Genomic DNA, 26,248 nt, shown 5'->3' with positions numbered 1-26,248 from the left:
ACAAATGGGAAAAATGACATTCTTTCCGTGAAGGAGGGCACTTCACTTAGCTGGGGTTCTAAGTCAGTGTTCCTAGCAGCGGGCTGTGAAGATGGGTGGCGAAGCTCGCTCTCAGCTCATGGACACACACACACACACACACACACACACACACACACACACACACAATGGCCGGGTTCATGGTCACACACACAGGCAGCGGCCGGGTCTACATGCAGCCTGCAGTGCACCTAGACCCGGACGGGGTCGCACGCCTGGCAGTTTCCAGCTAAAACACCTCCCTTCCCTCCACAAGCTGGAATTTAGGTTTTTCAAAAGTCAAACTTTTCTGGAGAGCTGTTTAGAAATGCTCTTACAACCTCGGTGGCTGACAACCTTGAAAGTATTTTCAAACACATACAAAAGTTACAGGAGTAAAGCCTGCCCTTATTCCCACTATTTGGGTACGCCGTGTTCCCTGCCATTCTGTGACCACACGTTCAGGGATTTCTGAGACACGGGTGGACCCTGTGGACAGGATGGTACGCACGTGCCGAAACACTCGTGGGGTCTGATCTCTGACTTAGGTCCGCAGCGACCCAGTAAAGGCCCCACCCTGTAACACTATGCACAGAACATACAATACTGTAGACAATTTTCTGAATCACAAGGCAGGTTCCTTGATCTCTATTCAAGCTAGACTTTGGGGGAAGCCACCAGGCAGCAGATGCGCGCAATGCCCTGGGGACCTGCGCATCACACACAGCACCGCCTGAGCCGCCCCTCCCCTGCCCTCTCATGTGCTTACCCAGCTGACAGAGCAGTGTCAGGATAAACAACTTTCACGATGATTTCACTATCAAGTTCTACACGACTACCTCTTCTGCTGAAAATAAACCCTAATAAACACTCTTTCGGTATCTAAAGAGTCAGATCCCGAACTCAGAATTAATCTCACAGCCTGTTACTTGATTAGAGAACTTTCTTCTGCCCACAATTAAAAAAGTTATGCTCGGGGCGCCTGGGTGGCTCCGTCGGTTAGGTGTCCGACTTCAGCTCAGGTCATGATCTCGCGGTCCGTGAGTTCAAGCCCCACATCCGGCTCTGTGCTGACAGCTCAGAGCCTGGAGCCTGTTTCGGATTCTGTGTCTCCCTCTCTCTCTGACCCTCCCCCGTTCATGCTCTGACTCTCTCTGTCTCAAAAATAAATAAATGTTAAAAAAATTAAAAAAAAATTTAAAAAAAGTCATGCTCTCTTCACTGAAAACCTTTACCCCAGGAGAGGTCGAGTTACAGGAGTTCAAACACTTGGCATCACAACCCAATTCAGTAATTGCTATTATCGCTGCTGTCTGCATTTTCAAGGCCGAGGACAGAAGCAGAGTGGAGAAACGGAAGGACGACCTGGCCATCTCAAGTTTCACTCACCCGCTCGACAGCCTGCTGACCCCACGCCGAGACTTCCAGCTTCGCCTCCCAGACTTGGGCCGCCTCCCCGAGTCCGGAAGGGCCCTGTGACCACTGACCTGTGGGCTCTCCATCACTCAAGTCTGGATGGCAGGAAAACCAGTCAAGCCCACCAACAACCCCAACATTGCCGAGTCCACAATTGTGTTGTTAGAGCAATCGTTTTCTGAGCAGAGCTGACACACAACGTTACGTTAATTTCAGGGGTACAACATGGTGATCAACATAACTCGACAGCGTTTAAGTACAACATTATGCCCTCCCATCTCTCCAAATACTTGGAAGCATCTGGATCACTGCATTGTGTCTGAATTATTTTCAAACTTATTACTGCATAACGCATCCCAGCCATCTTCTATTTACCCCCTGATGGCCTCCAGACAACCCAGTGTTAAAAATTCCAACAGGAGGGGCGCCTGGGTGGCGCAGTCGGTTGAGCGTCCGACTTCAGCCAGGTCACGATCTCGCGGTCCATGAGTTCAAGCCCCGCGTCGGGCTCTGGGCTGATGGCTCGGAGCCTGGAGCCTGTTTCCGATTCTGTGTCTCCCTCTCTCTCTGCCCCTCCCCCGTTCATGCTCTGTCTCTCTCTGTCCCAAAAATAAATAAAAAACGTTGAAAAAAAAAATTAAAAAAAAAAAAAATTCCAACAGGAGACTTATCTCTTGGTCATCAAAGTAGATTAGGAAAACCTGAATGGCTTGTGCAGTGACAAAGAATGTGACGTGTGTAAAGCTGGAGAAGCACCTGAACCAATCGATTTTACACACAGGAACATGTGACTCAGGAACGTGAGGCCAGTGTTTAAAAGCCAATGCTCTCTTTCTGGCAGATGAAACCTCGAAAGGCCTGTCTCCAACCATTGCTTAAAGTCGGCATCAATGACCCCCACGTAAAAAGTTTTGAGTTCTTAATCCCGTATCGGGTTCTGGAGGCCTGTGACATAAAAACAGATTCCTGAGAGTTCCGGGTGAAGACGGGGAGTGGTTCAAGCATGCAGCCCGAGCCGCAGGGTGGCGGTGCTGGCAGGGAGGGCCTGCAGGGGCGGCTCCGCCCTGGGAGTCCCTGACTGCGGAAGGACACCTGCTCTGGGGAAGCTTCAGGATCCACAGGAGAGCAGAGAGTGGGTTTTCCAGAGAAGGCTGCACTTGGAAGGGAGGACAAAGGGGCTCAGAGAAGGCGGGACACGAGTGTCCAGGGGGAAGCGCCACAGCATCGGGTCAAAGGTCGGGGCAGGGCTGCCAACGTGGGTGGGAGAGACGGCAAGGGAAAGGTGAAGTGCGCAGGCCCGCCGTGGCCAGACCCCGGGAGCCGAGCCCCGCATGTGAACGGCGAAGACAGGAGTCTGGACATAAAGAGAATGCACACAGTGTTTGCATTTTCTGGGCCACGGATGAATCTGGTGAGACAAGAGTTGCACGGAGCACAAAGAAAAGGAAATAAAACCACCACTGAGATGAAGAGGGAGCTGGGCTTGCTGCCTGTTCCTGTGCCACCGCCTGGAACCAGAGGCCCCCGACAGAACACAGTTCCCTGGAAATGAGAAGCCGATCACTCCAGGACGGCTGGGGAACAGGCCAGGTCAGAAGCCGGCCCCTACGTTTCCACAGCAACATCCGAGCCCAGGACCCGCTGGCTGCGCACGGAACCCTCCGCCAAGCTGCTCTCTATGTGAGAAGGGCACAGACGCGTGCCAGTGACATCTCAGAGAATGGGGTCCAGGAGCGATTAGTGAAAACCAAGCAGCTAACACACCCGCGCAACGGGTCGGGGGCGATGGCCGGCCGACGCAGGCTTCTCAGGGTAGGAAAGACCACGTCAGATGGCAGCTTACAGAGGGCTCGGAGACAGAAGACGCTCCCCGAGACTTTTATACCCAGACGAGTTTTCCTTTCTACACGAAGGTGGGAGGGGGTGCTTCTCGAGCGAGCGAGAACATGTGACCAGGACCCTCACGACATGTGTCCGCGAGACTCAAATCGCCAGAGAAGAGTCAAAGAATGGAGCAGAGGGGTGTCTGGGTGGCCAGTTAAGTGTCCAACTCTTGATTTTGCCTCGCGTCATGACCTCGCAGTTCGTGTTAGAGCTCTGTGATGTTGGCTCGGAGACTGCTTGGGATTCTCTCTCTCTCTCTCTCTCTCTCTCTCTCTCTCTCACTCTGTCACTCTTCTGCTTGCTATCTCTCAAAATAAAAATAAACTACAAAAATACAACACCGAAGAACTGGATGGAGCAGAGGCACCCTGGCGAGACCCTCACACTCAGGACGGAGGCCGACCACGTGGCATCTTGGTCCACAAACAACGTAAATCTTACTCTTACAACAGAAACAGTACTACTGCTCAAAAATCAGGAGGCAGAGGAGGGGTGAAGGGAAGGGATTTTAGGACTATTTTAACTTCCTCTAGTTTCACAGTTAATAACATCTAAGATAAAAACTGAGCTTTAAAAGGAATCTACAATTTCAACCTCTTTATTTCCTAATCACTAGAACTGAATTCCTTTTTTTCCTTTAATTAATTTATTCTGACATAGAGAGAGCATGAGCCAGGGGAGAGGCAGAAAGAGAATCGGAAGCAGGCTCTGAGCTGTCAGCACAGAGCCCAATGTGGGCCTTGAACTCATGAACTGTGAGATCATGACCTGAGCTGAAATCCAGAGTTGGACACTTAACAGACTGAGCAACCTAGGTGCCCCTAGAACTGAATTCTTCAAGTATGGAAACTTTTATCTGAAGTTCGGCAATGACTACGCTTTATTGATTATAGGTTCTTCTATTAAATTCGAGTAAGATTAAAAAGCTTATTTCTACTTTAACACAAATATTTCTTTTTCAATTTTTTTTTTTTTTAATGTTTATTCAGTTTTGAGAGACAGAGTGCAAGCAGGGGAGGGGCAGAGAGAGGGAGACACAGAATCCGAAGCAGGCGCCCGGCTCTGAGCTGTCAGCACAGAACCCAATGCGGGGCTCAAACTCACGCATCACAAGATCGTGACCTGAGCAGAAGTCGGACGCTTAACTGACTGAGCCAGCCAGGTGCCACTACACCCAGCTTTCTAATCCATATTTTACATAAAGATGACCTGTGTGTTCTCAGACAGAAGATTCTCACTGTCCTCCTCCTTCACTACAATTACTTCAGTGTTGCCCACTGTGTCAGTGATGCTCACCTAATGCTAAAAGTATTTATTTCTGGGTGGTGGAATCTTGGATAATACTTTTACTTTCTTCCTCCTAGGTCTCTTGACTTACAACAAAAGCATTAAAAAAATTTTTTTTAATCTTTATTTTTGAGAGAGAGAGAGAGCGAGAGAGAGACAGAGCACGAGCAGGGGAGGGACAGAGAGAGGGAGACGCAGAATCCGAAGCAGACTTCAGGCTCCGAGCTGTCAGCACAGAACCCAATGCGGGGCTCAAACTCACGAACCACGAGATCATGACCTGAGCCGAAGTCGGACGCTTAAATGACTGAGCCACCACCCAGGTACCCCCAAAGGCATTTTTTTTAAAAAGGGGTTTGGAGACTAAGTAAAGCACCTCAAGGTCATGATTTTGCAAGTTAAAAGAAATGCTGTGAACAACAGTAAAATCACACTTAAAAAAGACCAGAGCAGAAGCAAGAGTATGCCTAGTTTAGCCACATTAGATGGCTTAATTCACTTAAGTTATTTACAGAATGAAACACTTAAAAAACCTGGGTTGGCATTTTATTTTTAAGAAACTGCCTGCTATACTAGCGGGCACTGTTTCAATATTACTGCTTCCTGCATAATTGTATTTACTACACTCTTCAGCAAGGATTTATGGCTACAGGGCAGGAGATGACCAAGTAACAGGAAGTCACTGTCAGACTAATGAATGGAAAAAACCTGTCAGTTTCACACATCTGTGTATAAGGAGATTTTAGGAAAAATTCTTCTGGAAGACAAACGGGCATGAGGCACCTGGGCGGCTCAGTTGGTTGAGCGTCGGACTTCAGCTCAGCTCATGATCTTGCGGTTCGTGAGCTCGAGCCCCGCATCCGGCTCTCTGCTGTCGGCACAGAGCCTGTTTCAGATCCTCTGTCCCTCTCTCTGCTCCTCTCCCGCTTGTGCACCCTCTCTCTCTCAAAAATAATCATTTGAAAAAAATAATAAAAACATAAAAATAGGCCCTCTTCTTCCAAGGCTGCCTAAACCCAGGAAAACCTCTCATCAGCAAGAAGTCAGTCACGAGGACCGGCCGCGCATACCCTGAGGGGCTTGTTAAACACTTGCTGATAGAAAGGGCTGGAAGAGCATGGTGACCCCACCTGGAAGGAGGGGAAGGCGAGCTCTGGCAGGAAGAGCGGCGACAGGGACCGCCGGGGCCTGGAGAGACACCAGAGCTGACAGTCTTGAGACTGTGCTCTCGTGGACCTGCAAAGAATTCACTAGGGACACTAATGCAGTTTCAAAGCAAGCGTCACGTCGCCCTGCGCTCTTCCACGGTCCAGGTGGCACAGATGGGCAGGTGATGGAGCCCCCCCCCCCCCCCCCATTCCTGCAGGCCATCTCTCACCTGTCCCGTCAGGGGCGCTGCCCCCCACTTCCGAACCCAACACAGTGCTGTCCTCCTATGCCCGCCCGCCCCTTCGCCCCTGGCCCTGCCCCTGCGCGCCGACGGCTATTCGGGGACACGTGGGGCGGCTCGGTCTTCCACCGGCACTAGAAATCTCGCTTGTGAGGCCTATCCCTGTAGCTCCTGCCTTCCCTGTGTTTGGAGACTGACTAGAAACCCGTGGCCGGGGGCACTCGGTGCGGATACCGGCAGGAAGGGCCCTTGGCTTCTCCGTCAGGTCGCAAAATCGCGCGCCCGGCAGGCTTCACCTGTGCTTTAGTTCATCTCGACAATTAAGGAATTCAAACTTGGTAACGTGAAATAACACTTCAAACAACCCAGAAACCTCAATTTTATCCCAAGACTCGATCTCTCCAGGGTTCTCACGTGCCCGCAAGCGCAGGCCTCTCCGCCTTCAGTCCCGCCGTCTTCCCGGGTGCTGCAGGCAGGTTTAAGTGACACACTGGCCTCTCCCTCTCCAGGGCTCGGGCTCCGAAGCGTGCAGACACGATGCTATTTGGGTGAGCGGCCCGGGGAAACCCTTTAAAAAGACCGCGTGGCCATTGTGACCTTCCCGAATCATTCACACAGCAGCTTGTGTGGACTTCTTCCCTACTTGACTGTAAAAGTGGCTGATCTCTCAGTTTTTCTGCTTCCTAACTAATCTTACTTTTTCTATTAGTGGAACACAACGTTGTCTGTCGGCTTAAGAGAAATAACTCGCCATCAGTTCAAGCACCCTCACGCCGTCCCACCAGGCCCCTCGGCTGGAAGCCGCTGCACTGCCGGGAAAAGAGGCTCTACCGGGGCCGTTTCCCAAGGCTCTTCCCGGAGAGGGCCCTTGCCCACCACTTGGCTGAGGGGCACCCCCCGCGTCCATCCGGGCTGGCTCTGCCTCGGTGCCCCCCCCGCCCCCCGTAGCTCCTGGCTTCCCTGCACACTAGGGTCAGGAGGCTCCTCTTTCCTCAGGCTGGGCCTGTTTGCTTTCACAGCAGAGATCTTGTCTGAAGTGATTTTTTCCAGGTAAACTGCCGTAACGAAGTTTTTAATTACAATTTATGCAAAGGATGGAAGACCAGCGCGGCAGGTGGGGACACCCCATCCGAAGGGCCCAGAGCACACCTTGTGTTCACGTGGTCTGTAGGTGCCCCTTCCAGACCTGCTCTTACAACAGACTTGGTTTAAACCACCAACTAGTCAGGCCTTGAGAGCTCTTCTCTTCTGGCAGCTCACAGACTATCTGATAGGGCTCATTTCCCATTACTGGGCCTCCTTTTCAAATTTAAAAAAAAAAAAAAATTTTTCACATTGTTGCTCACTATTTTTTAGACAGCCCCCGAATCTGCGCACAGAATAAAAAAACATCTTTGAGGACCTGAACACAGGTACCTCACGTGTGTCTCTGCTGGGCACTATTCTGGTCTGGAGCCAAATTCAAGCCTGAGGCTCTTCCTAGAAATTGGATCAGTCTGTCCAGCCATCCAGGCCTCCTGCCCCACCCTGCGAGCCCCTGACCCTGGACAGTTGGCTGCTGCGGTGACCCTAAGGGCTGATGCTCTCCGGGGGCCCTCACGGGATGCTCATTCCCCAGCAGGCATGCCCCCCTCCCCGCCCTCCCACTGCACAGCCAAACTTCGGGGGTCCTCCCTCAGGAGCACATTTCCTTGCCCAGCCTGCCTCTCCCTCCCACCTGACCTCACCTAGTCCTCCACAAGAGCGAGCCTGCTCTCATTCCGGTAATGAGGGGTCTACAGGAAATCGGGACACCTCCCAGCCCCCTTTCCGAGCCTCTAGGAACCGCTGACCACTGCCGAGGGCAGTCTCCACAGAGGAGCTCCGTGACACTCCACTACCCCCACGCCCACGACCCCTGCCACATTTATGGCTGAGGCTGGACACAGGGGGACGCCTACAAGCAGCACCCACTTTGCTGTGTTTTTTCTTAGACTGCCTTCTATTTTTACAAAATATGAGTTCATCGCTGACATTTGTAAATCGAGATATTTCCCATAAACATTCTGGATTTCTCGCTTCTCTGCAAAATCTGGAACTCGGCCTCTGCCTCTGGCACAGCCGCAATCCACGTGTAAGCAGCCAGGGGCCCTGTCGGCACGGACTCTTTCGTCTCTGCTGGCTTAGACAGTTTAGCTGTGAGGTCAGCCCCCCACGCAAACGTAACGCCAGGCACGAGCCCCAAATGCACCGTCTCACAACTTGCCGGTCACTCTTGTACTGCGAGGCACCAGAGATGTGAAGACGACAACTTCACCGAGGAGGGGTCCTAACCGGTGCCCCCTGCTGGAGCACCTCCTGGGGAGAGGAGGTCATGGGTCCAAGCGGGGAGCCAGCGCAGTTACACCTGCCTGATGGAGGGCCTGGCGGAAACGGGGCTCTGGGACCCCCGCAGTGAGCACGAGTCCTAGAGCGGCCACTCGGCCCTCCTGCCCAGTCCGGGGGTCTGCAGATGCCCCGCGCCACCGCTGCCCTCGGTACATACCCGTGCTCACAACCGCGATGTGCAGAGCCAGTGGTCAGGTGACGGTCACCCCGGCCCCCAGCCTCTATCCCTTTCCCGTGCAAGACCGTTTAATAGCTTCAGGGTCCAGGGGACACACACGGACAGGGATTCAACGACAGGACTGAAGAAGGAACACAAGGACGCCGAGAAGCGTCCTGTTTGGCGAACGAGCGTGGGTCACTCCTGACTCCCGATTCACCCGTGTGGCCGTGTGTGCACACAGCACTCCCCGTCGTGAGCGCCGCACATCCCAAGTCCCGTAAAGGGTTTTTCCAGGACACATGCACTAAGTTCACTCGAATCGCTGATGTTACTGGAGCACCAGCCACACACACTGCCGCGTGTCGCAGCAGAAGAGAGGTGTGGGAGGGCACGGCTGCTGGCCGACAGAAGCTTAAACAGCGAGCAGCCCGCGTCTTAAAAGAGAATTAATCGGGGCGCGTGGGTGGCTCAGTCGGTTGAGCGTCCGACTTCGGCTCAGGTCACGGTCTCGCGGTCCGTGAGTTGGAGCCCCGCGTCCGGCTCTGGGCTGACAGCTCGGAGCCTGGAGCCTGTTTCAGATTCTGTGTGTCTCCCTCTCTCTCTGACCCTCCCCCGTTCATGCTCGGTCTCTCTCTGTCTCAAAAATAAATAAACATTAAAAAAAAAAAAAAAAAAAAAAAAAAAAAGCACTCCTTTAAAAAAAAAAAAAGAGAATTAATCTCCTGCTGATTTTCCAGACTCTGACGGGGCAGGCTTTGCGGACAGCCCCTCACGTCAGACCTGCAGGTAAAGAATGAGCACACAGATCCCTGCAGCTGAGGGCTCTTCTCTCGTTCAGGGTTTAACTGCTGGGTACAGAAATCTTAGAAAGATCTGTTAATGAGACCGAGGTCAAATACTTTCAAATAATTCCTTGAATAGAAACTCAAGATTTGCCCTCCATTAATAACCTGTAGGTAATTAAACAAAGAGCTACCACACAGCCAGGAGAGGCAGGAGCTGCAACTAACTATCTCTAAGGGGCACGGCAGACAGTCTCGAGCTGTGTCTGTTCTGGGACAGCCACCGCGGCAGACAGGACCGCAAGGCCCCAACATGCACCGCCCTGTGCTTCCTAACGGAGCTCTGACTTTGGTCGGGGCTGCGACAGGTCAGGCTCCAGCCCCTGCTGCGGGCCGGGGCCACCGGGCGAGACCTCCCCATCTGTGAGGGCTGAAGGGAGATGCCAGGCGCGGCTTCCGGGGAGGTCTCTGAAGAAGGACAAAGTCACCGGGCACCTACTTTCCGCCCCTGCCCGTGTCCTTCACCCTCCCGGATACAGAGCTGATGCAGGACACGGAGCGGCCATCTGCCAACATTAGGTGACAGGCAAAGGGATGAGGCCGCGGGCTAAAGAGGGCTGAGCGTGCAGGCCCGGGGCCCCGCGCCCCGCGCCCCTCACAGCACCCGGGCCGGCCCCGCATCCCCGTCTCGCGCCCACGGGGTGAGCTCTGCAGCGGGTTGCAGGCCGGAGGCGCCCAGCGAGGTACTCACAGTCAGCGGTGTACTCCACCTGGGAGGGCTGCGTGGCGCCGTCTGCCGTGGGGGGCGCGGGGGCGGGACCGTCGGCCTGGGCTTTACGGACCAGCGCGGCAAGGGGGTGATCCGGGTCCACCACCTTCAAGGGCTGCAGACAGAGAGGATGCACATCACACCGCTTCCCGTGTTTTGAGTCACACGGAACTTCTTCCGAGGCCGAGCGGGCTCAAGTAGCCGCAGAACACGGCGTATCGGAACACAGCGTCTGGGCTTCAGGACGCCCCGGCCCGCGCACACCAGGGGCGGGCCGGGGCCGAGCTCTCCGTGTAGCCGGCCGTGAGTCCCAGGGGGATGGGTCAAGGAAAGACGCTCCGATCCTCCCCAAGACCACTCGGGAAAGGAGGGCGGGTGGATGGGCAGAGCAAAACCACTCGCGGCACAAGTGGGAGCACCGAGCAAAACACGAAAATGCAAGATACACCTCGACAAGGATAAAGTAAGACACAAAAGAAACACGAGCTTGACGAGCTCCCAAAACCAAGTGAGCGGAAGTTTTGTTACGGCATAAAAAATACAGAAGATGGACACCTTCATCAGTTCCTCCAGGCGGTTACACTTCTTGGAAGCAAAGAGGGACGGGTGCAAGTAACTCCCGTCTTCCTCGTCATCGTCATCGTCGTTGTCAGAGCTGACCCCCGACTCTGCGGAACAAAAGCAGATTTCAAGATCCCGCTGTACAATGAGACAAGGTACAAATAAGTGACGTGAAAACTAAGAAGCAGGGGCGCCTGGGTGGCTCAGTCAGTAAGGCATCCAACTCTTGACCTCGACTCAAGTCATGATCTCACGGTTTGTGAGTTCAAGCCTCGCATCGGGCTCTGCACGGAGCGTGGAGCCTGCTTGGGATTCTCTCTCTCCCCCCGTCTCTCTGCACCCCCCGGAAATAAATATCACACAAAACAAAACAACCCTCAGAAGCAGACAAAGGCAGAGCTACACGTAATCGTTTCTTGGTTATCTGCCCCCCAAACACCTGTGATAAGGACCCCTGGAGCAGGACACCGGGCAGAAAAAAAGGAGCACGCCCTCGGCCCAGCTGGCAACATCCCTCCAGCATTTACTGGAGTCTGGAGCCAAATTATTTTAATTTTCTAGAAAAAAGGCTAGAATCTTGATGAAAGGGAAAACAACAGCAACAAATACTTAAAAAAACTAACAAACGTGGAGAAAATGAGAGCTGCAAGCAAGATTCATACAACTGTTCTTGAAAATCATGTTCCAGGGGCGCCTGGGTGGCTCAGTCGGTTGAGCGGCCGACTTCAGCTCAGGTCATGATCTCGAGGTCCGTGAGGGCTGTGAGTTCGAGCCCCGCGCGGGCTCTGTGCTGACCGCTCGGAGCCTGGAGCCTGTTTCAGATTCTGTGTGTCTCCCTCTCTCTCTGACCCTCCCCCGTTCATGTTCTGTCTCTCTGTGTCTCAAAAATAAATAAACGTTAAAAAAAAAAAAATTAAAAAAAAAAAGACAATCACGTTCCAGCCGAAGAGAAAAAAATTCAACGGCTAACACACACACTGTCGTCCCGCATATTATTCGCAACAGTTAACTGGCCTTTGTAGTAAGAATCCCAAATTTAGGTAGTTAATAAAAACAACAGCTTGAGGTAGAGATGAGTAAAAAAACGGTAACAGTCAAAGTAACCTTTCATCTTTGTGCGCGTAACCTAACCTCAGCCCCTAAGCCCCACGCGCACGTGGACCGCTAGAACGCGCTCTAGAAGCAGGAGACTGTTTTCTCCAGGAAATGTTAAGCAGGCAAAATGAGAAAGAACGTTTCCAACCCAGGTGATTATGTTCTGATAGCATCGATGTTTAATTATAGTTCACTTCTCTGCGGGAATGGTAAGAATCTCATACGCTCTCAAGACTCAGTCGAGAAGAGCTGGGCACCACCCTCCGGGGGCATGAGCAGGTGTAACGACCACGCCGTGCTGGGGAGGGGGGGTGCTGCACAAACACTCTGGGCAGCTGAGGTGCAGGCCGCAGCCACCCCTCCGCACCAGGGCCGTTTTACCCCTCCCAGAGGCCGCCCCGCACAGGCCCCGCGTCCACGCACGACGGAGTCTCACATACTCTTTTTCTCCTCGTTTCTGTTTTCTGCCAGCACTGTGTAGCGCCCCTCTTTCATGGCTTTCTGGATGAATTTGTAGTAGGGGTTGAGGTAGTGATCGAAGCGTAGAAAGTCAAACTGAGAGTTCCGGGCCTGCTTGGCTTTCAGCATTATCTCAAATTGTGCTCCCTGTTTGCACACGAAATTGGCCGTGCGCTCGATGATAGCATGCATTTTGGCTGTTGGTGGCTATGAGAAAACACACACATTCACATTATAAATTTTTCCTCTTTTCCACTGGCCCCATGACTTAAAACACAGAACTAACCCCCGTTTTTCCACTGATGATGGGAAAGAAGAAACACTGCGGCTGGAGAGCCCGGCCCCCGTTTGCACGACACGTGGTCTGCTTCTGGATTCTGCAGCATTCTACGGGGAGAAGACTCGACTCCCAGGCCAAGGCAGGCCATGCCAGCGGCCGCAGAACTGACCCGAGGCAATCTTTTTTCACAGCAAGTCACCGTGCTTCCATATTATCAGGGGCTGTGAACCCTCAGAAGTGGTATACGGATTACGCACACAGGCATCTTTCTAGGGAGGGGGGGACCCGTTCACCAACTTTGGCGGGAGTCTAGGGATCACCCCTCTTTCCTTCTTAGCTAGGACTAGTTTTTACGGCTCGGGAAGCAGCCTTTTCGAAGACACGGGGAAGGCCGCCTGCTCTCACCTGCTCCCGCACCCTACACCTCTCCTCACCACGTGGGTGTGGTCCGGCCCCAACAGGGAGGCTCTCACCCACGGGAACAGAGCGGAACAGAGCGAGTGCTCCCGCCTCCAGGAGGGGTTACTACCAGGATCAGACCCTGCCGCCGGTCTCCTGCTCCTGCCCGCGCTGCCGCTAAGTTTCTTCTACTGCGTGGCGCTTGGCACTCCCCACCCACAACCAGAGCTGTCAGACCAGATGCTGGAAGCCATACTCCACACTCCGAAAACACTTGTAATGACAAGGAAGAGATTAACACTTGGAAATTGCATGCAAATAAAGCGGGAAACTATTCATTAAAGATGGGCGCGAAGTATTCAAGATGCTTGTTGTAATTTCAGAACCACATCCTTCATAAAATACAAATGCCTTAATTCCCAGATTAATTCCTGAATAAAGTCCTTCACACTTAAATAGAATAAGTACCTACAATTAAGGTTATTTACCGATTCCAAAATCACCCAGATTCCATGTCAAAGTCCCACTGTGCCTGAAGTATGGATCCTGAGGCAAACGTTCAATGGCTCTGGCTAACAGGAAGATTAATCTTTGAGACCGTGTTCCACACACACATCAATCATTAATGATGACTTTAGGATAATGACCTTTAAAGGAAACTATGATCCACCCCCTCCACGGAGAGGTATTCTCTGCTGACCAAACTAACCGGCCGGTTTAAGATTTCTTAAAAATACGCCCATTTATGATACAACGTCACGGCAGTTAAAAAGATAGCGGTCACAGGGGCGCCTGGGTGGCTCAGTTGGATAAGCGTCCAACTCTTGATTTCGGCTGAGGTCACGATCTCGTAACTCCTGAGTGGGAGCCCCGCATTGGGATCTGCGCAGACAGTGACACGCCAACTGGGGATTCTGTCTCTCTCTGCCCCTCCCCTGCTCATGCTCGCTCTCTCTCTCTCTCAGAAATAGATAAATAAAAAGACAGCGCTTACAAAGCAAAGTCATTACTACAGAAAAACGAAGCACATTACGAACATACTTCCCGACTTGCTACCAGAGCAAGTGGATGAGATCCCAACACCTGGTTTGGAAACATTCTTTGCTCTGTCGCGTAAGTGTTACATAAATCCCGTTCCGTTTAATACCACGATCGTCTCCACTATACACTGGGATTTCGAGGACATATATAAATGCTTGTGTCATGAAGACTGATAAAGGGAGAAATGCTTGTCCTATTTAAAGGGGGAAACCTTTGGTTGAAGGAAGGGACTGGGCCCAAGAAGGTGGGCTGACACGTCCTCACTCCTCCTGAATCACACTGACACAGACGCGGCTCTAACACCTGCGGGCAGACACTGGGCAGTGGGGGAATCTTACGCGTGGTGCGGAAGCCCACATCAGTGTAAAGTTTCCTAAGAGCTTTGGAAAATGCTGCTGCAGTGCGGGGCCGGAACCTCAGGGAACAGAGGTGAGGGCCCCCGGGAGCAGCTAGGCTGGCCCCCTCCTCCTCTACGATCAGGGGAGGAAAAATGAAATACCCACTTGACTCAGCCCGAAATACACATCACATCGGATGACATTTCAATTGTAAAAACAAAACGATAGACACAACAGTAGCAAACATAGCAAAATATTTTTAAAATCTTAGGGTTAGGAAGGGACTTCCAAAAACAAGATTCAAAATGCTGACGTCGCAATGGAACATAATGACACGTATGACTTCATAAATACGTTCATTCTGTGAGAGGCGTCAGCAGCACACGCGCACGGCACACATCAGACGTGCTCAGCGGCGCGGAAAGTCCCTACCAGTCCCAAGAAAAAGGCAAGAACTCTTCGGGAATGCAGAAATAAATCACATTGCTTTTTGCTCCAACTCCCATCCCGTGGCGACAAAGGCCCTGAATTAGGATGAAAATAATAGTCTAATGTGAACCATCGATCCAGCCGGACTCAGAGGCTCAGAGTTACTCTCTCACACTCTAAACCTCAACGTCTCTCCCGTGCAAACGGGCTGACAGCCGCCCCTGCCTCAGAGCTACTGGGACCACGATGACGGAGCGAGAACATGAGCAAAGCACCGGGTACGCGGCACGCAGCCAACCAACGGTAAGCACGCGCTGTCCCTAACCCAGAGACGCAAGTGCCGCACGTGACGGCAATCGCACACCGAATCCTTCCCTGCTCGTCCTCTGGTTTACCAAGTGTGCCCCAACGAGCGCGTCTCCCGGGGCCCACGGGGCAGCACCGCCAGCCCCCACGGCTGACCACAGTGACACGTGACTCTGCGCACCGCAGCGTCCTGGGGGCTGGGGGACACTCCCTCCGCCTTCCCGGTGGTGCTCCGGGTGTGGGCAGGACTCGGGAGGTGACCAAGACGGGCAGGCAGGTCCCCGAGAAGGGGACACGGGGCCGAAAGCACACGCTGGGACAAGTGATGCCAGGCTACACACTCGGGGAGAAACAGGTCCTTGCTTCCCCTGCGACCCGAAAAAACACGCCCAACCACCGGGAGAAGCGAACACAACGCTGTGGGGTCACTCGGGGGTGGCGGTCTAGAGGCCCAGCAGGAGGTGGAGCCAGGACGGCTGCCGGGCTTTGACCGAGGACAGAACCGGTGGCCAGCACCCGCGGCGGCCCATCTGGAGCAAAGGTCAGCACGCACCTCCCGGAGCGCCGTGCCTTCTAACTACTCCTCACTCTTCACACAAACCCCGCGGAGCCTGGACTCATTAGGCTCTAATCCAAAAGCCTGGTTTAAACGTCAAGAATCCCCTAGGGCGCCCGCTTTCTTTACCGAGCGAGGGCGACCCCCGCCCACGGAGACAGCAATCCCCTCTCTGCGTACGAGCCGGCGATCCCGGCATTAATCCCCGACACAGGCACCTCTGTCTGCTCCGCTCGCCCGCTAATGGGGACATCACGACGTGCAGCGTGTACGAGCCACTGCCCCCAAATCACAAGTGCTCCCAAGAGCGACACCAGCACAAAGGAAGACAGCGCTGCCTCCAGCGCCCCGACGGGCACTCAACGGCTTCCACACAATCCAACCATCTCCCGCTCCAGGGGCTGCACCGTAACAATATCACAAGGACTCTTTAAGGGGAACACAGCAAATGACTATCTGCTCTCCAGTGGGGAGCGACTATTCTTAGCTCCAGCAGACCATTAAACAGCTCAGTGAAGCTTACGCTGGCCCAGGATATACAGCCGTTACGTATTTTAATAGGAAGTGAACAATGCGATAAAATCTATCACGCTTCTGTGTTTATATCTGCATGAAAGTTTAAAAATAATCTTTCACATAAAAATAAACAAAATTCCACGTAGTCAACCTTAAATAAAAGCTTTTAGCATTAAATATAGGTAAGGGAGCAACCCATTTTTAATGGGTCTCTCGCGTAGAATTAAGAGCATGTTCCAGAACAAGAATGCAACCCATAACAATACACAGAAAACGTATTAATACGAGTCCTAGGATATCAGATGTTCAGAGGACATTTCCAGCTTTAGCTACAACAAACTGGTAAGTGCTGGAAACGGGGAGGCAGACGTAAGTAGTAACTGCATTCAGCAAAACCCAAAAGCATGTGGCTCGTACGTGAAAGAAGGCAGCAAAAGGCAGGGTGAGCGCACACAGAGGACGGATGGGGTGGGGGCAGGGCTGCTCTGTGTCCCGGGCCATCATCACCCGGAAACGAGCGGCCAGGGCAGCAAACACAGGCCGAGTGTGGAGAGGATGAGACCCTCACGGGCAGCTTCAGCGCCCGCTGTCCACCCGGAGGCTCAGAAGAACACAGGGCACGAGCAAGAATCCAGAACACCTGCATCCGCGGCCCTAGTGACCCAGGAGGAAGACGTCACAGAAAAGCCACACTGAGCGCCAATATCCCTCCCGAGCACGCACACACAGCAGAAATACTCCCAACGTCCCTCCTGAACACACAAAAACCCCATCGAGCACGGGGACCGGGGGTGTGAGTCCCTGCCTGCCATGTGCACGGCCACGTCCTTCCCTCTCCCTCGCCTGTGAGAGGGGAACGGGAACAGGAGGTATCGCTCAGGGTCCTCGGCCTCACGATACGGCAGATCAAGCAGCCGGAGCACGCCAGGACCGCAGGCCACCCTCAGTGACACCCGTTACAGCTCAGCCCGAACTGGTCAGGCTCGAGCTGAAGCTGCTGTGCGAGGTGAGCGTGAATCAGACTCCACTCCACCGACTCTAGCTGCAGAGTGCCAGGGCAGCCCGGAGGTGCCCCAGGGCCCTGATCACAGGGGACAGGAAGCCTGGCTGCAAGAGCACCCAGGACACCTAAGGTAAAGACCTACAACTCAAGGGCCCACAGGAGCCACCCCAGCAAAACCCGGGACCAGGTACCTTCACTGAAAGCCAGGCCACCTTGAGCGAGACTGTTTTTATGTCTGGATGTGGCTAAGAGCCTACTCACCGCCAACCGCGCCACTCAACCCCGTGGCCTCTGACCCAGTTCCTCAAGCCCCTGATGCGCTGGTCTAGCCATTCTGCTGGGATTCCTCCCTCTCTCTTTAGAGGAAAATGGGGCGGGGGAGGGGCTTCCTCCATTAACTCACAAATAGTTTGAAGGCCTTAAAACCTAGCCATCATGACCACGAGGGGGGTCTCGCACAAGCAGTGCCTCCTGACTCACAGGGATCACGACGGACGGTGCTGTGAAGTGGAAAACATACCAGCTCCACGTCAGGCGGCACATTCAACCCCACGGGGGCGACGAAAGGCTCCTCGTTTTCCTCTATGTTTTCAGCCTCGTTTTTTTCTGCGTCAGAAGAAAATGTCAAAGTTCAGAACAACCATCGGGAAGAAGGCAGCCACAGACAGTACACAATGGAGGCCGAGCCGGGAGGGGCGTTACCTGGCTCTCTGCCCTCCTATCATTACCTCTGGAAACCCATTCCCGTCTCCCCTCCCACCCCCGCAGGCGCCCCCGCCACCGGGGGCCCTGCTTACCAAGGCACTCGGTCCGCCGCCAGCTCCCCCTCCCCAGCTCTGCGATCTGTGTGTAGGTGGCGCTGCTGAGCCCTGTCTCCGAGCGGGCGAGCCCCCCTCCGAGAGCGGTTTCCGTAGGACCCCAGGGGGGCAGGCACAGCACGGGTGCTCAATTCCAACAGGAACGAATGGTTTCACCTTCACCGAGTCGTACAGGCCTTCAGCGCAGCTGCCAAGGCTTCTCCACCCAAGCCCACGACCTCCTACCGCAAATAATCAGCTCGTTTCGCGCACACCTGTCTGCCGTGTGGGAGGCGAGGCACCCTCCGCACGTTGCAACTTTCGGCACAAGGTACCTACGTGCCTTAGTCACTCAGGGCGTCACCCACCAAGAGGATTAATGACGTGTACAAACACAGTAGAAAACTTACAAAAGCCAACATTGCAAGGGACTCAATACCTAGGGTTTTCTCTCAAAAACCGACATTAAATAAACATGAATCTTCATCAAAACAAGTGTTTTCACCATGTACAATGAAGTTTCTTGACAAGATGAACAATTTCAAAGGTTTTCCACCAAACCTAATTCTTCCACAAGGCCAAGGAGGGATTTCAAGCAGGTTTCCCTGTACCTAAAAAGGCTGATGTAATGTAGGCAGATCATAAATTCCATTAAGAATTCTTTAACGCCGTCCACTTGTTTTGTGCCTGCGTATCCTGTTCTCTCCTAAGAACCGGAGATTCACTGGGGCCTAGAAACTTCCTCTGGTCAGCAACCCCAGCGTCCAGTAACCAAATGACAGTGCAACTGGGGGACCCCAGAGACACTGGTTTGCAACATGTCGAGAAGCAACTTTAAATCTCAGTCTCTTTGGGCGTGGAGCCAAAGGCGTGTGTATAAAAATGCAAGTTGTACTGTAGCCTACAATGACAGAATGATGGAAATTTCACCTCTTGAGCAGGCTTTCCTTAGTGTGATGCCGCACACCAAACAAAGGCACCGGACTCAAAAGGGCTGTTGGGGACAGGTGGGTTACACAGAGCTCTGTCTGAACACACCTTACTTCACAGAAAATGGCTTTAGCGGCACAGAATAAAAAACCAACACGATACTCGGATTCAAATGATCTTTTTTCATAAAAAAGATACTGAATGATGATAAAAAATTGTGAGAATCTGCAGGACACGAACCAGGCCGAAGACAATTTGCTGCGGAAGGAGGAGGGGCTGACACACTGACACAAAGGCACCACAAAGCCTGTTAGCAGCACAGAGCCTAAAATGTTCAAAAATGCCAGGACGAGAGTAACTGAAAATCAAGGAATATTCAGACACATTGAGGGTGCTGGAAAACGAAAATAAAACAAAATGAAACAAAAACACCCTTTTTAATAATGCAACACTGAAGTGAAACTTTGTTGTTAGTGGCATTGGGCAACAAACTGAGTTCTATATTGTGTGTGTGTGTGTGTGTGTGTGTGTGTGTGTGTGCGTGCGTGTGCGTGTGCAGGTACACATGCTTGTGTGCGTGTGTGTTTAATACATATGGCATTTTACTGGCGTCTGGGTGGCTCAGTTGTTAAGCAACTGACTTCAGCTCAGGTCACGATCTCCCAGTTCATGGGTTCGAGCCCCACGTCGGAGTCTGTGCTGACAGCTCAGAGCCTGGAGCCTGCTTGGGATTCTCTGTTTCCCTCTCTCTGCCCCTCCCCGGCTCATGCTCTGTCTCCTAAAAATAAATAAATTTTGGGGCGCCTGCATGGCTCAGTTGGTTAAGCATCCAACTTCAGCTCGGGTCATGATCTCACAGTTCGTGGGTTCGAGCCCCGCGTCAGGCTCTGTGCTGACAGCTCAGAGCCTGGAGCCTGCTTCAGATTCTGTCTGTCTGTCTGTCTCTCTCTCTCTCAAAAATAAACATTAAAAAATTTTTTAAAAGATAAAAATACATAAATAAATGTTAAAAAAATACACGTGGCATTTTATCTGTATTAACATAAGTTAAACTCAGAAAGTCAAGCTGTAAGTTTCACACGGGCCCAACTTTCCTTAAAAAAATTAATCACCATATAAAGCAAAGTCCTGAAAATATGATTATAAAAAAAAAAAGTATATAATGCTAGAGAACTTTCTGTTAAAGAGAAAGTATACTAAAACTTCAAAGAGAAACAAAGTCACGTTGAAAGTCTTAAAACTCAGTAATTATAACAAAGTTTAATTTCATGGAAACAATATTCTAACCCCTGTAACAGGGGCTGGCAACTTCCTGAATGTCAGACAGTAAGCATTTCTGGCTGTAGATGGTTTCTAGGTGAACTACTCCACTCTGCTGTTGAGGCCGCACAGACACCATCAACAAATGAGCTGTGTGCCAATGAAACTTCATTTACAAAAACCCGCCAACGGGGGTAGTCTGCTGATCTCTAATCCAGAGCGTTAAGAAATTACCATTACGGATTTTTCCAATATTATGGATTTGTCACTCGATCTTGCAAAAGCCATTTGACCTTCATAAATTTCGATTCTTCACTTACATACTTGGTTCAGAAAGAAGACAACGTAACCTCAGCCATCCAGAACCCTGACATAGGTAACTTGTTCCGGATAAAGGAATGAGAGTGTTCACCGCTTAGACCTGCCAGAACACTTCCAATGCACCGTAACTTCTGAAGGTATGGAATACCTTAACAAAGTTTTGACTCAACACGGTTCCCATGACAGTGGAAAAGTCTCTCCAGAAGCACGTAGAACAGAGTCGCACTATGACAGAGACTGTGTTGCTGCCCACAGAGTCATGAGCAGGACAAGGGGAAGGTCAACAAGGGTGGATCTGGGTGAATCTGCCCTGCATCGTGCTGTCCCATCAAGGAGACCCCCCGCCCCCAGTGAAGGGGCAGGAGAACCCAGCGCAGCCGCACCGCGCGCAGGGCAGACCACGTTTCAACGTTAAACTGCTGTAACCACTTCATACTCATCGGGGGGGTTTGTAACTTAAAGAGAAACAAATAATAGACTGTTAACTCTAAAACGAAGTCCCTGTATGACGTGATTCTAGTTTATTACTGTAAACATCTAAATAGGTTTCTAAAGTTACAGTTCTCCTTCTCTGTAATATTTTTATCAATTTTTTTTTTATTTAATTTTTTTTTTTTTTCCTCAACGTTTTTTTTTTATTTTTATTTTTGGGACAGAGAGAGACAGAGCATGAACGGGGGAGGGGCAGAGAGAGAGGGAGACACAGAATCGGAAACAGGCTCCAGGCTCCGAGCCGTCAGCCCAGAGCCTGACGCGGGGCTCAAACCCACGGACCGTGAGATCGTGACCTGGTTGAAGTCGGACGCTTAACCGACTGCGTCATCCAGGCGCCCCTAATTTTTTTTTTCAAGTAGGCTCCACACCCAGTGTGGGGCTCCAACTCATAACCCCAAGATCAAGTGTCGCATGTTGTACCAACTGAGCCATCCAGGGGCCCCCTAAAGTTCTCTTTCCCTCTAAACAGAATATCCTGAATACGGTGATCAAGGCCCAAAGTTCCCGGTTAGTGTTACTGTCACCGATAATTAACAGGTGATTACCATACGAGGCCAAATGACTCATGGCCGACAGAAGTGACAAAGGACATCTGTGTCTGTAGTACAGGAGTCCCGAGTGTTTAGCGGCACTTTTTTTTTTTTATATTCAAAGTTCCCAGCATTAATCCAGAAAAGCAGGATTTTAAAATCTTCAATTTTACATAAATATTACCGTAAAACACCAAGCTAAGTGGATACTGCAGGTCCTACTGAGCCTACCTTGTGCTCTTTCACGTTTGGAGGGAAGTGACTCCACAGGCGTCCTTCTACTGGAACTTGTCATTATTTTGGTTGGGGGGGGGGGGGTGAAGCAGGTTCACGTGAAGGTCATGAACGCCTGTCCTTCTAACGCCCCGAGAACGAATCCCTACGAATGTCAGTGCACTCGTGACCGGCTCAGAAACGAAGGATCCAGGCTGAGCAAGTGCCAGTCACCCGGGTCAGAGAGAAGTGAGCAAAAAGGCAACGAGACCCAAGTCTTGTGCGGACGAGTCTGGACGCACTTTCCACCGCCCCGGACACTCACTGTCTAGCTCCTCGCTCGGTTTCACCCTAAGACGGAGCCTCACGGAGCTTGGTGTCACAGCGATGGCCCAACTGCCTGGCCGTGACCGCTCCGCGGGCCATGCGCCACCACCGGCGTGCCACCGGGCCAGCCCTCTCCTCTCACCTCTCTGTTTGGAAGGCTCCTCCTCCTCTGTGGGTTCCGATGGGTCGTAGTAATCGCTGCCGTAAGTGAACCCCACTGCGTTGTAGCTCCCGTCCTCGGCCAGTGCCTCACTCAACCGCTTGTATTCTTCCTCTTGAACAAAAACGAGAGTTTTGTTAACAAGGGCGGAAGTTTACGGAGAAAAAGTTTACACATTTCTAAAGTTGCAGCTGTCAGTAAAGCATACAACACGCTTTTGTCAACCTCTTTTTGAGGCAAAAACGTTTTGAGAAATTCACACTTCGTATCGATCAATATGTACTTTTGCCAGTACACGTTTACCACAGACAGCAGGATACGCGTCTTTTGTGGAAAGTTTCTTCCTGCTGAGAAATGTGGGGAGTAAGAACCGTATTAAAGATTAAGGCAGAGACAAGAACATCAATTTTAGTTTATACGATACTGTTAAAGAAGAACAATTAAAGAGTTTGGTTTTTGTTTTTTCAAATCCCAGTCTGCCCTCAAAAGCTGGGAAAATTCTCTGTGGCTCTATATATAAACTATCCTGAGGTCCTCTCAGAACGCAAAGACTCCTGTTTTTCCAATCCACTGGGTACTGTCAAGATAATATCAGAAAGAGTGAGTATAAAAAAATGAATGGGAGTAAATTTTAAACACTTAAAAAATTTTGTAAAGTGTGTTGCTTTGAAGTAAGTTTGTCCTGAGCAGTACCTTGCCTCGCCTCCGCCTCAAGCAAGTCCGTATGCAAGGCTAAATACCTCTCCTCATCACACACGGCATCTATTCGTGCCTCCTCTTCAGAGAGCTGGTAGTCACGGTTCCACGTGGAGTACTCAGCATCGTACTCAGAAAGGTCATGCAGGTGACCGCGCCCATCGTATCTGTAATATGAACAAGCTGGTCAACAGAAAGAAGGTAACGTCGAGATGGGTGTGTGTGCGACGTTTCACACATGTATACTTACCGATTAAAACAGAGAAATAAAAATAAGGAAACAAACATAAAAAATCCTCTCGGGTCTATATTTAATTTGGCTAATCACATCTCACCTACTTTTAAACTCAAGTTATCTTAACAAAGTCTAAATTCCTCGGTATAATAAGATAAAACTTATAATTAAGGTAAACGATCCTTTAATAGCATAAAGGGTATCCACGTCACTGGCAGAGCTTACCGTTTATGGTTTGGTCAACCATTCAATGCCATTTGCCAAAAAAAAAAAAAAAAAAAAAAAAAAAAAAAAAAAAAATTTCTGGAAAGTCAAATATCATAGCTTACATTCACACAAACCGAATACATAAATACCTATCCGTAAGAACCCAACGGTCGAAATTTCCTCGCTTCTTTCTGCTAGTCCCGAACTCTCAGGAGAGATCTTCACCAAAGAAACTTGCGTCCATTGGAGGTAAAATCTTGGCTAGGCTCGCCCCCTAGCCACTTGGCTGAGGAAATAAGTGCTGGGTTATGTGATAGAGAGACACACATACATAGGAACAGTGACATATACATGCAGTTTAAGGAGGTTCACCGGAAACAGAGCAAAACTATGAGAAGGTGTGGCTTATTCGCTTCTGAACTTTATTCCCCGAGGAAACAACGTACGTGAAGACACATCCGTGTTTACTTGCATGGACCAAGAGGCACTTGGGCCACATTAGGAATAAGAGCACTTTCTGCTATATTTTTAACATAATAATGCAACGAAGCTGCTGTCGACACGCAACATCAAAGAGTAAGAGAGCCAGAAACACTCAGGTTTAGAGTTGCAAAAAAATAGACAGAGGCACACACAAAAGTCTGCCTAATTTTTTAACGCTGACTTTTGTCATGAGGACCAAAAGGTACTTAAAAAAACAGAACAAAAAAGACATTTATAAGAAAAAGGCCAAAATTCCAGAGTAGCCAAGTTATTGCATTTTATTAAATTGCAAAATTATTTTTACTTTGCTGTAAACCTCCTTAACTTACAAATGTAGATCATTATTTGAAACTATTACACATGTACATGTGTGGCGTTTGCTCCCCATTCACGGAAGGCCTAACTCCAGTCACGTACAGAACGATAAGGAAAACTGCATAAAGAGCTCAGACTTCACCGTTGACCAAATTTTCATAACAAATAGCACAGGTAACGCTTTGGAAAAGCAAGCCGCCTGACAGCTCAGGCAACCTCGTTCGATAGAAACTACGGTTTAAAGGCACAACATGTTTGAGGAGGGCGAGGCGTCCCGTCCGGACCGATCCGGCAGCCCTCCCTTCAAGAGTCACTGTTGCCTAGATCTAACTCCAAACGGAAATGTCAGGGGTGGAAAAAGGCCTATTTGGTCATTAATGTGTCCATTTTTTGGCCAGCGCACAGGTCATCCCTACAGTCACGTTCCAGGGCTTTGTAGAATCCAGCTTTAATCAAACGACGGGCTTCCTTCACTCGGAGAGACTATTCCACAGTTAAATGGCTGGTCATCCTTAGCTTTTCAGTCCGGGCCCCAGAAGCAGAGTTGCCAAACCGGCAAAAAAAACAAAACAAAACAAAAAAAAACCAAACCAACAAAAACCCCAAGAAGGAGAAGGAAAGAAAGGGGGACTGAAAACATGGGGGGGGAGAGGGGAGCAAACGGCCTACACCATGTAACGCCATCCTTTTCAAATCAAACATCTTTAGATGTCCCCGACCCCAGTACCCCTCTGCCCAAAGCGGCTGAACACCCTCCGGGGAGATGACCTAAAGCAGGTTTGATTTGAAAAGAAACACATCTATATCCCAGTTCCGCCCTTCGGTTTTAAGAGACCGTGAAACCAGCCCTAAGAACACTACCTCTAGGAGCAAAGCCAGTGTCTGCACGAAGTCAACTGGCTTCCAACTGATTGGCAACTTCGCCCCCTGGTCTGAATCACTCAAACCAGTCAGATTATCACGGGGTGGGGGAGGGGGGAGGCTGACGGAGTCAAATGTCACGCCGGCAAAATACGGGCGCTCCACAGAGGGCGCCGGGGGCTTACGAGGTTCGAGGCGCACTCTGGGGGCCCGAGAAGTTTTCTAACCGCGCGGCCTCAGTGTGCGGCGTTTCGGGGTGTCCTCCCACCACACGGAGCTGTGGGAGCGCCGCGCGTAGGGAGGCAGCGCACGACCCCAAGGCAACGCGGGTCAGGGGAGGCCAAGGCACCGGCAGCTTCCACCGCGTGGAGTGGCCAACTGGAACCAGTGACAGGGGTGAGGGGTCGCGAGGGGCTGCAGGAGCAGAGACGATCCCTCCGGCGACAGACACGGCACGCAACTCCAGCCAGTGCCTTAGGGCAGGTTTCACCGTCCCCCTCCCTCTAAAACCAGGGGGATGTAAGGACAGAGGAGGGGGTCCCCCGGATCCCCGCTGGCTCCACAAAACCCTCTTTAGTCCTGGCCATCAAGTCAACATCAGACGAAATCAAGCGGGCGAGGGAAGGGGAGGACCGACGGGTGGGGGGAGGAACCGACCTGTCGATGAGGATCTTGTGGTCCCCCATCCAGGGGATGAGGTGCTGTCCCTGTTCCTGGGCCAGGGCCCGCTCATCATCCCGGAACAGCTTGCAGGCATAGCCGAAGACCAGCAGCTCCACTCGGTTCCCCCCACCGCCGGCACCTCCGGGTCCGGCCTCCTCCTTCGCGCCGCTTTTCCTCTCCGTTTTGGCACGGCCTCCGCTCGCGCCGTACATGACAGCGTCCCCGGCGTCCAGGCTGGTCCTCTTCTGCGCCGCGCGGATGTCCCCAATGCCTCCGCCTGGCCTACCCCCTCAGTCAAAAGCGCCGCATCCCGGGCCCAAACTCGACACCGCCGCCATAGCGGGCAACAAAATGGAGGAAGCGCAACTTCCGGCGACGGGCAGCCCTACTTCCGGCGAGCAGCTTCCGCAGATTCGCTACCCTTCGGAGCCGTTTGAACCGCTAGAAAGTATTTTGGCTTTAGCCTTTTGCATTCGGAGGCGTCGCCACGGTGGGAGCTGATGTGGTCAGAGGACAGTGCATGTTTAGCGTTAGTTTTCTCAAACAATTGTCCAGAGCAGTGGCGAAAGCGCGGCGCCGGATTGCCCGCTACCTGCATCAGGCCGGCGGGCGCTGGGCGGAAGAAGGGCGGGTGCTGCGCAGGTCGAGTGCGCGGCTCGGCGGGGCGGCCCCTCCCTGCGTCTGTGCGAGGTCTCCCGG

The 26,248-nt window shown here is 51.7% G+C and overlaps 1 protein-coding gene across 2 annotated transcripts in view; it reads right to left on the bottom strand.

Annotated features, from left to right (window-relative positions):
- The window catches only part of SFSWAP (splicing factor SWAP), a 70,447-nt gene extending 44,538 nt beyond the window's left edge, over positions 1-25,909 (bottom strand). The window contains exons 1-7 of one of the 2 annotated variants that reach the window (XM_058691530.1): positions 25,544-25,909; positions 22,783-22,952; positions 22,072-22,203; positions 17,577-17,662; positions 12,170-12,395; positions 10,629-10,741; positions 10,056-10,188 (exon numbers count right to left, since the gene is read on the bottom strand). In XM_058691530.1, coding sequence (XP_058547513.1) covers positions 10,056-10,188; positions 10,629-10,741; positions 12,170-12,395; positions 17,577-17,662; positions 22,072-22,203; positions 22,783-22,952; positions 25,544-25,761 — 1,078 coding nt within the window. In that variant the 5' untranslated portion in view covers positions 25,762-25,909. The remainder of the gene's footprint in view (positions 1-10,055; positions 10,189-10,628; positions 10,742-12,169; positions 12,396-17,576; positions 17,663-22,071; positions 22,204-22,782; positions 22,953-25,543) is intronic. The other variant, XM_058691531.1, reaches the window with a different exon arrangement.
- Positions 25,910-26,248: the final 339 nt, after the last annotated feature.

This window comes from Neofelis nebulosa, chromosome 11, assembly GCF_028018385.1.
Source record: "Neofelis nebulosa isolate mNeoNeb1 chromosome 11, mNeoNeb1.pri, whole genome shotgun sequence".
In the NCBI taxonomy this organism is placed as follows: Eukaryota; Metazoa; Chordata; class Mammalia; order Carnivora; family Felidae; genus Neofelis; species Neofelis nebulosa.
This window is presented reverse-complemented; position numbering and strand designations above follow the sequence as displayed.